Source organism: Prunus dulcis, unplaced genomic scaffold (assembly GCF_902201215.1).
Source record: "Prunus dulcis unplaced genomic scaffold, ALMONDv2, whole genome shotgun sequence".
Classification (NCBI taxonomy): Eukaryota; Viridiplantae; Streptophyta; class Magnoliopsida; order Rosales; family Rosaceae; genus Prunus; species Prunus dulcis.
In genome coordinates, this window is record NW_023010014.1 from 33,882 (window position 1) to 46,858 (window position 12,977).

At 36.0% G+C, this 12,977-nt stretch overlaps 1 protein-coding gene across 1 annotated transcript; it reads right to left on the reverse strand.

The window, feature by feature from the left end:
- Nucleotides 1-73: 73 nt before the first annotated feature.
- Nucleotides 74-1,328, reverse strand: LOC117612499. The gene is made up of 2 exons (XM_034341183.1): nt 1,038-1,328; nt 74-703 (listed from the first exon to the last, which is right to left on the reverse strand). Exons 1-2 carry the CDS (start codon nt 1,326-1,328, stop codon nt 74-76), a joined length of 921 nt encoding a protein of 306 aa, XP_034197074.1.
- Between the last annotated feature and the right edge of the window lie 11,649 nt (nt 1,329-12,977).

A 12,977-nucleotide genomic window follows, 5' to 3' on the forward strand; every position in this document is an offset into this window, starting at 1 on the left:
GCCCTCCATGCTTGGTTTTTTGGAAACCATTTTCTATGTTGTTTCCCAAATTGACAACCTTCACAGACTCCACTTACATCTTCCAATAATGTGGTACACCATGCACCATCTGCTTTTCCTTAAGCTGATTTAGCCCTTTCAAATGTAAATGTCCCATTCTTTTGTGCCAAATCCAGGTAGAGTGAGACACACCAGCTCTTAGTGCAATAAAGTCATTTGTAGATAGTGACAATGGATAGCACCTATTCTTTCTCATTTCCATCTTCATGATAAGATTCTCCAGTGAATAATCATAAAAAATACTACACATGCTACTTCCAAACACCAAATAATAACCATGTTCATCCATTTGACCCACACTCAACAGATTTTCTTTCAAACCAGGTAAATACATGACTTCCCTAATATACTTTGTACCAGTGCTTGTGTTAAGTACCAAAGTACCCATACCAGTTATGCTTACAAGTTCTCCTGTTGGCATTTGCACCTTGCCTGTCACATCTATGTTTATATCGATTAGCAGCTTATTGTTCCCAGTCATATGGTTGCTGCAACCACTATCCACATACCATTCTTCATTTGCACTCTTTTTTGAAATTGCACAATTTGCAAAGAACAAGTTTCCTCCTACTTCCATTTGGCTTGCATTATTGGCTTTCTGCATACCTTTGTTTGCAGTGCACTCCCTAGCCAAATGCCAAATCTTTCACAGTTGTCGCACTTAGGTTGTCCCTTATATCTACATTCTCCAAAATGGAACTTAGAGCATACTTTGCATTGAGGTTTCACTCCTTCTTGATGCATGAATTATGACCCATTTGAGTTTTGTGTAGCACCTGTCTATTGTGGCTTAGGTCTAGAATCCCATGGCTTGTTTTTAGACTGCCAATGTTTCTGAGACTTTAGCAGGACCAGTTTGAGTATTGTTCTTGTTCTGATTCTTTGTATTTATTGAGAAAGAGGCAAATGCTTTCTTAGCTGAGTCCACATTTTGCATCTCAAAACATTTGGTCTTGGCTCTTCAATATTGCAATGACCTCCTGCAATTCAATAGTCTCCAAGCTCTTTGTATTTTCAATCACCAAGCAGATAGGGTCATACACTTTACTAAGACTGATTAACACTTTCTGATCCAGCCTCTCATTAGATAGCACTTCTCCAAATGTTTTCATTTGATTTATCAATTCATTCAAACGAGTGAGATATGCAGTTAGGGGTTCATTCTCACGCATTCTCATGTATTCAAATTCTCGTCTGAGATTCTGGAGTTTTACTGAACTGACCTGGTCACCACTATGGTATTCATTATAGAGCAGATTCCACGCCATTTTGGCTGAGTTGGCGTTGGCAATTCGAGGAAAGATCTAGTCAGAAACTTTGTTTTGTATAATGCCTAGAGCCTTCGCGTCCTTCATGAGCACAGCGATCATCTCTGCATCAACTTCTTCTTCCGATGACTCTTCAGCGTTCTTCTTTTTTGAATTAGGGGTTGGGATCCCCTTTTCTACCATCCATAGCCCAAGAGATTTGAAGATCGTTACCATCTTAATCCTCCAAAACTCGTAGTTCTCATCGGAGAAAATTGGAGTCCTCACCTCCGAGTCTGCGTGAGCTATATTATCGTTAGAGAGAACAGCTGGATACTATTACATCATTTTGTATCACAGCCCTTTATCTAAAACTTCTCTCTAAGATCATTACACGTGGCTTGTACAGCGTTTCATTACTAAAGCCTAACACTTGTCATCTTTAGTGACTAAGTGAATACTCCATTAGCTAAACAGGCTTAATTTCATTTTCTATCAGCTCACTACTTATATTTCAACATACCTTTTGCAGTAGAATTCTGTAGTGAGTTCTTTCTCTTTTTCTTTTTTTGATGTACTTCTTGTTTGTTTTATCCCCTGATTTTCTGTATGCTTAGAGTTTCTAGTCAATGATGATGGCACAGGAGATGCATATTGTAGTACCATCAATGGAAAGGAATATGAATTGCAACATCGGACTGGCAAAAGGAATATGATTAGGCACCAAAACTTTCACTGCTCTTTCTATCCTTACGGTTATAACTTTCCTGTTTTTTGCCTCCCAAAATAGTAAGTCTGAGATCACTAAGAGCAGGGCAAAGATACGCAAGAGTAAGTTTTCTTTCTTCAGTTTAAGTTTAAGTGCATTAACTTATATGAACTCCATTTTTATAAGGAAATTAGTCTGCTTTGAGTTTAAGTGTCTTCTCTTGATGGTATATGCATGTAAGTTGGAAATTTTAAATTGGGCTTGTTTGTACTTCTGCTCATCTGCATATATAGCAATAAAAGAAGTGAAGAAATAATGAATGCAAAACTTGGGGTTACAAAGGGCAATAATAATGTGGAGAGTTCTTTATTCATTTATGCTTTTTTTTTTTTTGGATATAGAGTACTACCTTTTATGTGTACTTAAATGACTACTATGCTCATGTACCTTTGAATGTGAAAACTTTTATGTCATTTCTATTGGCTTAGTTTACCTAAATCTATTGTTTCCTGAAGTTAAAATATGTTTATTTATTGTTTGTAAGAAAACTTTTTCCTATGACAAATTTTTTTTTTTTTAAGAAAAAGCAAAAAACGTGAAGTGCAGATTTTAGCGACGAAATTCATTAGTCGTCAGAGTCTATAGGCGATGAACAAATAGCTTTGGTTGCCTAATCCCTTTTAAGTACGCACCAACATTTGGTGCTTTAGAGGGAACCTTTCATAGACAACCAACTAAAGTTAGGCAACGAAAATATTTGGTTGCTTAAAGGTTTTGGCAACGAACTTCAATTTTCGTCGCCTAAAACTTTTAGCCACGTTTTTTTAATTTTGTAATTTTTTTTCTTCTGTAGGATTTTATTTGAATTCAATAAAAGTTAAGTGGCCAATGGCTCCTTGTCTAATGGTTCATTTGAATTGTGCAAATAATAATGTTGCTTTCACCATTGATACTAAAGGCCCGAAACGATTTCAAATTATGCAGTAACTCAGGTATAATTCAGGGATTATTTCAACAATTAAGCGTTGAATTTAAGTGATCAAATATTTTTACTTGCAAGGAAATTTTTTTGTGATTGCCTTCTTTGACATATGTGCAGAATAAGAATAAGCATTAGTGAGAAGACATTGAGTAACCTTCGAGACAAAAAGAGAGAAAGGACGTCGAAAAACAAGTCTTATCGTATGTTGTTGGGAGTTGACATTCCGCTAACCTTCCCTCGGAGAAAAAAACACACATGTATTGTCATATGTTGTTGGGACCAAAGATCCCGATCTTTCATGCCAAAAAACAAATTAAACTTAATGAAAAAATGAAAAAAAAACATGTATTGTCGTATGTTGTCTTGACCAGACATCCCGATGACCGACATCATAAATAAAATAAAAAATATTAAAATCATGTCTTGTCCTATGTTGCTAAATTTTTTGCCCCTATTAGTCAATTGAGCACATTTAATTAATTAATTTTGTTTGATAATGTTAAGGACCAAAAAGTTACGAGAAATCCAATGACATTTAAAGCCCAATATAACATACAATAGTTGCCATGCTAATCCAAATTGTATTTAGGTAATTAATTCATTAAATAAATATAGAAATAGTGTACATGCCATGCCAAACAAATAATTCAGTTTCCTTTCCTAAACCATCGGCAAGCTTAAGAGGACTCAAGCCACACATATGCTTAGGGCTTGCTGAGCGGGTTATGGTGTGGATAGTTACAAGTATCCATAAGGCTCATTGAAGGATCAAACAGTGGAAGTTTTGGGGCTACTTGGGAGTACCAAAACTCATGCCCACTTTCCTGAGCCTAATTACACAGGCAAGCAGAGAGAGAACTCCCAGACTCTTCCTCCAGCATTAAACCACAACTACCCATTACTGTTCATTACTGTGCACACAGTCATCATTGTACGGTCACGTACCCATTACTATTCATTACTGTACACACAATCAATTACAGCGCACTCACGGAGAAACCAACTATTGTGCACTATACACTCACGGATGCATAAACAGAGCAAAGGCTTTGCATATAAATAGACCCTTCACCCATTTGTAAGGCACCCAGAAGAAGCAGAGAATGGCAGAGGAGGCAAGCTTACCCTCCACCTGCCGTAAACACACAAAACCCAAGCCTTAACCATGCTCCTCTTCTTTCATAACACCACTCCAAACTCTGAACATCACTCAGAAAATCATCCCAAACCATCCCAAGATCCAAGCCTTAACCCCTGCATCTTACCTCCAGCAGCCTGTTCTAATTAAAGCTGCGAAAGCACTCTCTCTTGCTAAACTTATATGGAGACTTAGCTCCCACACCATGAACCTCTCAAGCCAAGCTTCATATCGATTCATTGAAACAAGCTCTCATGCCAAGCTTGTACGTAGCTGCTCTTCACCATAGACCACATATAGCATCTTCTCCAACACTATTCCACTACATGCAGCGCATATTCAACTTCAGGAAAAGCACTTCCAACACAGCTAAATCAAGCAAAATCATTCCAGTACCCGTTGTACATCAAAATCTGCAACACATATTCAACTTCAGGACCTGCAACAGTCTAATAAGCCCATTGCAGATCTCAACAAAAAAACCCTCACAAATTTAACCACTTATTGTTTCTAGTAATATCTACAAATAAATAGTTTTCTATTAATTTATCAGTATCAATCGAGGATCAACTCTTTGAGGAGAAGATACTAGACACATATGGTTGCTTGCAAGTGAAGAAAGTTGAGGTTCCACCCCAAAACCAATTGGCAATGGGGGGAGTAGCCCAACTCCTTATAAAGTCACGCTAAATCCCTTAAATTTTGAACGTGAGACAAACACTCTCAACCACACAAACACATATATGTAGAGCTTCAAAATTACATATACCTTTACAAAATATGGTTGTTTTGAAGTACATATAGAACTATAGCTAGTACAAAATACAATAAAATTAAAAGATGTGGAGGAGGAAACAAAAATTACAGGGTTGAGGAATTATAAGATATGAATAGAAACTAATGAGAAGAGAAATCAAGAAAGAAAAAAAAAATACATCTCCACTCCATGGATGGATGGGTTATTTGTCAAGATGCACGTGTGAGTGGGCGTACGTGTAGGGTAACTCCTGTAATCAATTAATATCCAGATCGAGTCGTCAACAAACCCTCATAAACAGTGAAAGAGCCATTGAAGTTTTCTTCATGGCAGGAGTTGAAACTGCACCTGACATGAACAATTGCATGGTTGTAGAAAAAGTAACGGTATAATTTAATATGTTTTCATCAGTTACGTTCATTCATCCCTGGCATACTGTTGTGGGTGGTTCCCTTTGGAAGAAACGGTCGTAGGACTGTGATGTCACAACCTCCTCCACTCTCTCAAGTCCAAAGCCGATTTGGTACTTGGACCATGGTTACTGCAATCCCCACTCAAGTCACTGTGGCTTAGTTAGGGCTAAATTTCGTGGCACTCAAGTTATACATAATTCATATGATATGTCAGATTCTTTTGCAGTGTTCATAGAAGCACGCTCACAATAAATCAATCTGTTGTTTGATTCCAAGCCTAAAGAGACTTATCGTAAGCAAATTGTGGCATGGCTAATGGGACTTACCCAGCGCCCATGGTGTGGAAAACTTGTGCCATAAGATATTAAGATTTTAAAATGAATCTCTAGCCATTGCCAATTGTTGATGTTCAAAAAGTCACGAGAAGCCCAAAAGAATTTAAAGTTCAATATGACGTTCAAAATAAAGGGATAAGTTGATTATGTGCTAATTTCAATTATATTTTAGGATTTAATATCAGGATATATATATATATATGCATGTTTTTATACAAATTGTAAGAGTATCCAAGCCATGCCAAACCTATTCATTTACATATGATATCTCTAAGCTTGATCACAAGAGGCCCAAGCCACAGCAACACATGCCTAAGCTTGATCACAAGAGGCCCAAGCCACAGCAACACATGCCCAAACATTCCAAGCACATGCGGCTAATACATTTTTCTTATGACAATCACCTACCAAGCTCACAAGAACCTAAGTCATGTGGTTCACGGTGCTTGCACGAGGGGTTGTAGCATGGAAGGTTACGAGGTCCACAAGGCCCATGAAAGCTCTTGGATAATGGAGACTTTGGGCTAGTTACTTGGGAGCACTCCCTATTACTTGGAGTTCTCCAATGTGGTGAGCAAATGAGATATTCTTCAAGCACTCTCTATTACCTGCTGTAAACAAGCCAATTCCGAGACTTGCTTTTACCCATAGGAAATAGTCATTTTCCAATGTCTAACTTTACCTTCTGGAAATAATAATGTCTTAATGCTCCCTTTTACCCTTTGAAAATAGGATTGTTCCAACACTTCCTTTTACCTATTGGAAACCAAAGAGAGCCTTCACCTTCTGTAAATTGGTAGGCATTGCCTATGAAAAAACCAACTTCTCTAAGTTGCTATAAGCCTCTCAGTAACCATGAGGACCCACTTCTCTGAGTGGCTGTAAGCACCCCAGCAACCATCAGAGCACCTTCCTTCGGTTGCTGCAAGCATTCCAGCAACCATAACAGTTATTCCTCAGCCCTCATCCTCTATCCTTTGGCTGCTGCAAGCATCCCATTGACTCGTTCTCTTGGCTGTTGCAAGCTCTCAGCAGCCATCACAACCATGTCTCATACTTTCTCATCCTTGAAATCCATCATCTTCTCTATAAAACCTCACCAAACATAACTCCAAGCCTTTCCTTACTCCTCATACTCTGCCAAGCTATAAAAACCATAGCCTTCAAGCCTAAAGCTTTTCCTTCCATTCTTCTTCTCTTGAAACTCTTAAACCACCATAACTAGAGCTTCAGACAACAAGTTCTCAACACCCAAACTCAAGCATATCCAACATCAATCCAAGCACATGCATTAATTCTCTTTTGCTAAACTTGTGGGTCTTTAGCTCCCACACTCCAAGCTCTTATGCCAAGTTCATACAATCTCTATTCAACATCGGCAAATCATCTTTACTCATTTTCAGAGCTGCTGAAATGTCAACACAAAACACACAGTCGCTGGAAGAATAGCAGAGTACTCCCCTATGATTTGCTTCTCCTCCGGGATGATTTGGGCCTAGTTCTCGCTAACTAAGAAAAAGAGGCAATGAAGGCTTGATTCACCACTCTATGGCGGTCCAATAATCAACAAGCCCGAACAAGCCTTCGAACGGAAAAAGACCCCGACACCAATTTATTTTAAGTTGTTGTGTTTTACTACCTTAATATATTATAATACTTTTTTATATTTCTTTTTAGAATTAACGATAGATACATTGTATTGGGGAGGGAGGCATTTTTCCTGGGACTCGAATGGTGACCAAGGGGGAAGGGAAAGGGACCTCACCACTGAGGTAAACCCCTCGGTCTACTATATTATAATTCTTTGTTCTAACATCTTATAGTCAATTAGTAGGGGTATTCTTCGGAAATTAGAAAATGTAGCAGTTGTGAATTTTAGACAACCTGCAAAATGGAGATTACAAAGATTAGTCTAAACACAAATTATACTCGCAAGTGCACAAGGTCAATTGTAATTTAGTATGGCAAATATGAGGTCATTTCTACAAGGATTGAGTTCAACTTCCAATTAGTCTAACCTAATTTACTTCACAAAATACTTTAACTACTATAATTATATAAAAAGAAATTAAACACGTAGCATACTCACGTAAACACAAAAGGGGTTTTTGAAATGATGATTTAATTAACAACGAAATTAAAAAATAAAACAAGTAGAAAGTCACGAAACACAAAGATGAGAAATTCAAATTGACAAAAGCACAAGGACAATGAATTCACCACTAGTAATCCGATCTAGCCTCTTATTCACCTCTATTAACTAACCATTTGATGTCACTGCTTAGTTTTCCTATTTCATGAATAACCTATAGTATTTAGGCTAACTCGTATATTCCTACATGCAATTCGCCTATGGTATTTAAGCCAAATATGAATACATATAGAAACTCATTAAGATTAGTGAAAACCTCCAACAAGCATGTAAACCCTAGGAGTATGGTATTTACCCTAGACGAATTAAAAGTCCTAATCACAAGAAGCAAGACTCAAATTAAGTATGGTATTTAGTCTAATTTGCATCCGATTAACTCAATTAAAAGTCTAGATGGTGATCAAGCATCAAGATAATCAACCAAGTTATTAAGCACAGTGATTAAGAATCCAACATCAAACCAAAATCAATAGATACGTAAAATAAGAAAACTAGATTATCATACTAGGGCTACATCATGCCCTAGCAACAGAAAATCAGTTATACATAATCATAGAATTCGACATAAGCAAAAACATAAGGAAGAAAAAATAAAACTTAGCCAATTGTGGTACTCTTCCCGCGTCTCCAATATCTCCAAGTCTTTGCATAACTCCAAAGGAGTTGTTTCTCATCCTTTAATAAAACACCACACATGTATTCCTACCCTATCTAGGCTTTAAAGTAGCCCAAAAATAAAGAAAAACCTAATTAAAACATAAATCCAAAATGGGTAAGTAATTGACTCATCTTCCTACTTTGACTGGGATAACACGTCAGTTACTTTGCATGCACGTTTGAGGTCATTCCTCCTCCAAGAAAACTCAGGAAAAATATGTAAATAGTAGGTCTTTGTCTTACATTTCTATCCATATATCGCACTCCCTGAGAAAAAAAATCAAAAAAGTCTTCAAATAATCATTCTTCCACAGAAGCATAGTTTTGAATGGATTCAACCTTATGTTGACTTAATTTCAAAGACTGCCCTCATTAGCTGCTCCGAAAATTCTAGAAAAATTCCACAATCATCTTCAAGATCTTAGCTTTCATTTCCAACTAGTCTTGTATAAAAACTCCACCCAAAATTTGTATTTCCGTTGAAAACCAATTACTTGCTCCGGAAAACTAAAAATTGAGAAAATAAAGTAATAAGTCCTTTTAAAATCTAATTCTCCTACAAAAACTAAGTATAAAGAGTACATAAATGTGTAAATTTATGGACTTATCAAATACCCACAACTTAGATTTTGCTAGTCCTCGAGCAAAACAAAATGAAAATAAAAACAAAAGAACAAAGACTCAACACAAACAAGCGATCGACTAACTTCCCAATATTGATCTCAGAGATAATCACCACCCATTAGCTAACTTCCAAGAAATAAGCAACGATAATTCAAGACATTATCGAAGGGTTAACCAAACTTTAATTGAACAACTTGGAGTGTAGTGTGTTAAATAGCCAACATTAATAAAACCCACGACTTAAGCTTCACACAAGTTAAATAACCAAATAAGAACAAGCTTCAACTTCAAATCTCATCAAGGATGTTCACTCCAATAAAAGCATTTGAAATTTGACTAGTTATTGTCACTCATAAATATGTGAGAGGAATCAAAGCAATAGGATGTACTCACATAATTGAAATAAAAGAACAAGACATGAATAAAAGATCTCATAGAAAGATATCGCATACTTGAAAACATTTAAACCATCCGACCATAGTCCTTCCTCACCTATTCTCCACACGAGGAACCACACTTCTCCTTGGATCAAGTAGGACTTTCATTAAGGTTCTAATGGGCTTAGGGTGATGGGTGAAACTAGAAAAAGATATGGATGAACAAACGAAGTCTAAGGACTAAGTAGAGTTTTCCATACAATTATAACGTCTTGTGCTTTAGCACATAACTTCATCTTGATATTGTCTTGAATTTTCTTTTTCTTTTCTTTTTTTACACAAATTTTTTTTTGGGCTAACGTCAAAGTCACACTAAAGATTTGGTGTCATTCTTAATATGGGCCCTCGAGTTTCAATTTCATCAATTTACACTCGATGATTTTTAATCTGACCAATTTAAGCCTTTCGTTAAGTTAACCGTTTGGGCAAACGTTAAGTGATGATGTGTGCACTGTGGAAACCACCAATTCCTTAAAAAATTAATAAACCAATTATATAATATAATAAAATAACATTTAAAAAAAGCTTATAAAAAAAAAACCTCCATTTCTTCATCCCTCTCTCTCTCTCTTCGTTCCCTTCTCCTCCCAGCTCCCCCACCCCATCCCCCTCCCCCTCCAACGAATCTAGTCACCCGCACCTCCTCTCCAAAGAGCGTCGCCATCTACTACTCATTTGCACCTAATACCAAATTCCACACACATACATCTTCATATTTTTATGTTTTTTTTTTAGTCTTTAATTCTCAAAATTGGTTTATGGGTTTGTCAAAAACCAGCCTCAACACAATTAACCAACACCAAAAACAAAAACAAGGATTAATGACCTAAATGGTCCTCCAACTATTGCTCCAGTATCATTTTGGTCCACCAAATAAAATTTTCATTTCAAACGTCCTCAAACTTTTTATTTTGTACCAAAATTGTCCATACGTCAAAGTCTGTGTATTATCTGTGAAATCAAGGGACAAAACCGTATTTTTGGGTGAGTATCCTCCTCTAAAAGGATTATTGATCCCAATGGTCCCCCAACTATTGCTCCACCAACTAAAATTTTCATTTGAACCGTCCTTCAACTCTTTTTTTTTTTTGGTATCAAGATGGTCCTACTATTAAAGTCTGTCAATTTTATTGTTAAATTGAGAAGTAAAAATGTCTCTATGAATTAAAATAGTAATATATAATTAAAAATTAAAGGAAACTATTATAAAACTTAGAAAATTTTAAAAAATTGAATCTCACTAGCCGCGTGGCTTTTTTTTCGTGAGACTGACCTAACAATTAATAATAAAAAATTCTCTATTGTTTAAATTAATTAAAATCACATAAATATAAAAATAAAATAAAATTTTTTAAAAAAGTAAACAATAATTAAAAAAATTAAAGGAAACTATTATAGGAACTTGTACCTAATTTTAAAATTGAAAAAATTGAATCTCACCACCAACATAGCTTTTTTTTTTAATGACATGGACTTAAAAAGTAATATATTTTTTCTCAATTGTTAAATTAATTAAAAAATTTAAAATAAGATAAATACAAAAATAAATAACAATAAAATTGACGGACTTTGAGGGTAGGACCATCTTGATACCAAAAAAAAAAAGTGGAAGGACGGTTGAAATGAAAATTTTAGTTGGTGGATACCGGAGTAATAGTTGAGGTACCATTTCAATCATACCCTTCAATAAAGCTTCTCAAAAAGTTGCATATACCCTTCAAAACTCAGTCATGTGGTTATTGCATGATCAGAAGTGGCGGAATCTATCACGGATGGGCCATCTTGGTACAAAACAAAAAGTTTAAGGACGTTTGAAATGAAAATTTTAGTTGATGGACCAAAATGAAAATGTAGCAATAGTTGGGGGACCATTTAGTTCATTAACCCCAAAAGCCAGTGTTATTCCCAATTTTAATTTGTGGTCTTGCATTGTTTAAGAAATTTGTGGGTGCTTCAAAACCAATAAAAATACTGAATTTAAAGTGCATAGCAGTTGATAATAAAAAGAAAAAGGCAAAGTTATAAGGAGCAGAGGGAATTCTTCCATTTCATCTCAAATTAATATACAGCTCCCTTGAAGAAAAAAAAATTGAAAAAAAAAAACCCACACATGATCAAAAAGCCACAAACATGAACTAAGCACCCAAAAAGAGTAATTAATTAAATCAACAAAACTAATTAATTAATTAACAACTCTCTGATTCGACTGATCTGAGACCTCATGGCTACTCTCTCTACTCTCAATGTCCTGTACTAATGATAATGGCCGCTTTCTTTCTTCCCAGCCTCACTCATTTACACCGACAGGGCAATCTGGGCTGCCTCATTGTTCTTGTCGCTTTCTCCGACCTCAAGTCAGAGAGGATGTGCGGGTGGTTGGCTGGACATGTAGGAGGTGTGAGGCGGCTGGGAGAGATGGGAGGAGAAAGGGGCGGAGAGAGAGGGATGAAGAAAGGGAGGGTTTTTTTATAAGCTTTTTTCAAATGTTATTTTATTATATTTTTTTTATATATATATTTTTTTTAAGGAATTGGTGGATCCCACAATGGACACGTCATTAATTAACGTCTGACCAAACGGTAAACTTAACGAAAGGCTTAAATTGGTCAGATTTGAAAACCATCAGGTGTAAATTGATGAAATTAAAACTCGTGGGCCCATATTGAGAATGACCCCAAACCTTCAAGGGGTCTTTTGACGTTAGCCCTTTTTCTTTTTTCTTTTTTTCCTTCTAACTCCATTAGCTTTCTAATCAACCCATGTAGTGAGTGTTAGGCCAACACTACTACATAAAAGCAAAAAGACGACGGTAAATCACCGTCGTGTATTCGGTTTTTCAATGGTCGTGGAATCCACCGTCATCTTTTCCCTCATAAACCACGACGCTAAATCACCGTCGTTGGTAAAATATACAACGTCATCAACAAATACAAAACGACGTCTTTGTACTACAAAAAGATCTAAAAAATCAGTCGTGGATGAGAATAGACGACCAACTCTCTAAAAAAACCGTCGTTAAAAAGGAAAAATATGACACATAATAACAGAACAAGGCCGCAAGATAGACATACAACGACGAAAATTAAAATAAGGCGCCGTTAAATATCATTTTCACGACAATAAAAAATATGACGTCTTTAAATACATTAGAAGACGACGTTATTGATTCCTACTACGTCGCCTATATAGAAACAGCCGTCGTAAAATAAATTTTCCACTTAGATTTTTCTATAAAAGATGACGTGGAAATAGTTGTCAGTGTCATTATTTACGACGTATGTATTTATAGAGTAGGCGTTGAACAACGAAACAACGTCGGTTACAAATATATGAGAGTCGTATTACAAAATTTATACGTCCTATTTTCAGAAACAAACAACGACGATAAATATTAGGCGTTGTTAAATAAAACAACGTCGAAAACAAATAAAAACAGACGTGTTTAGTCTGCTAAAGTTTTAAAAAA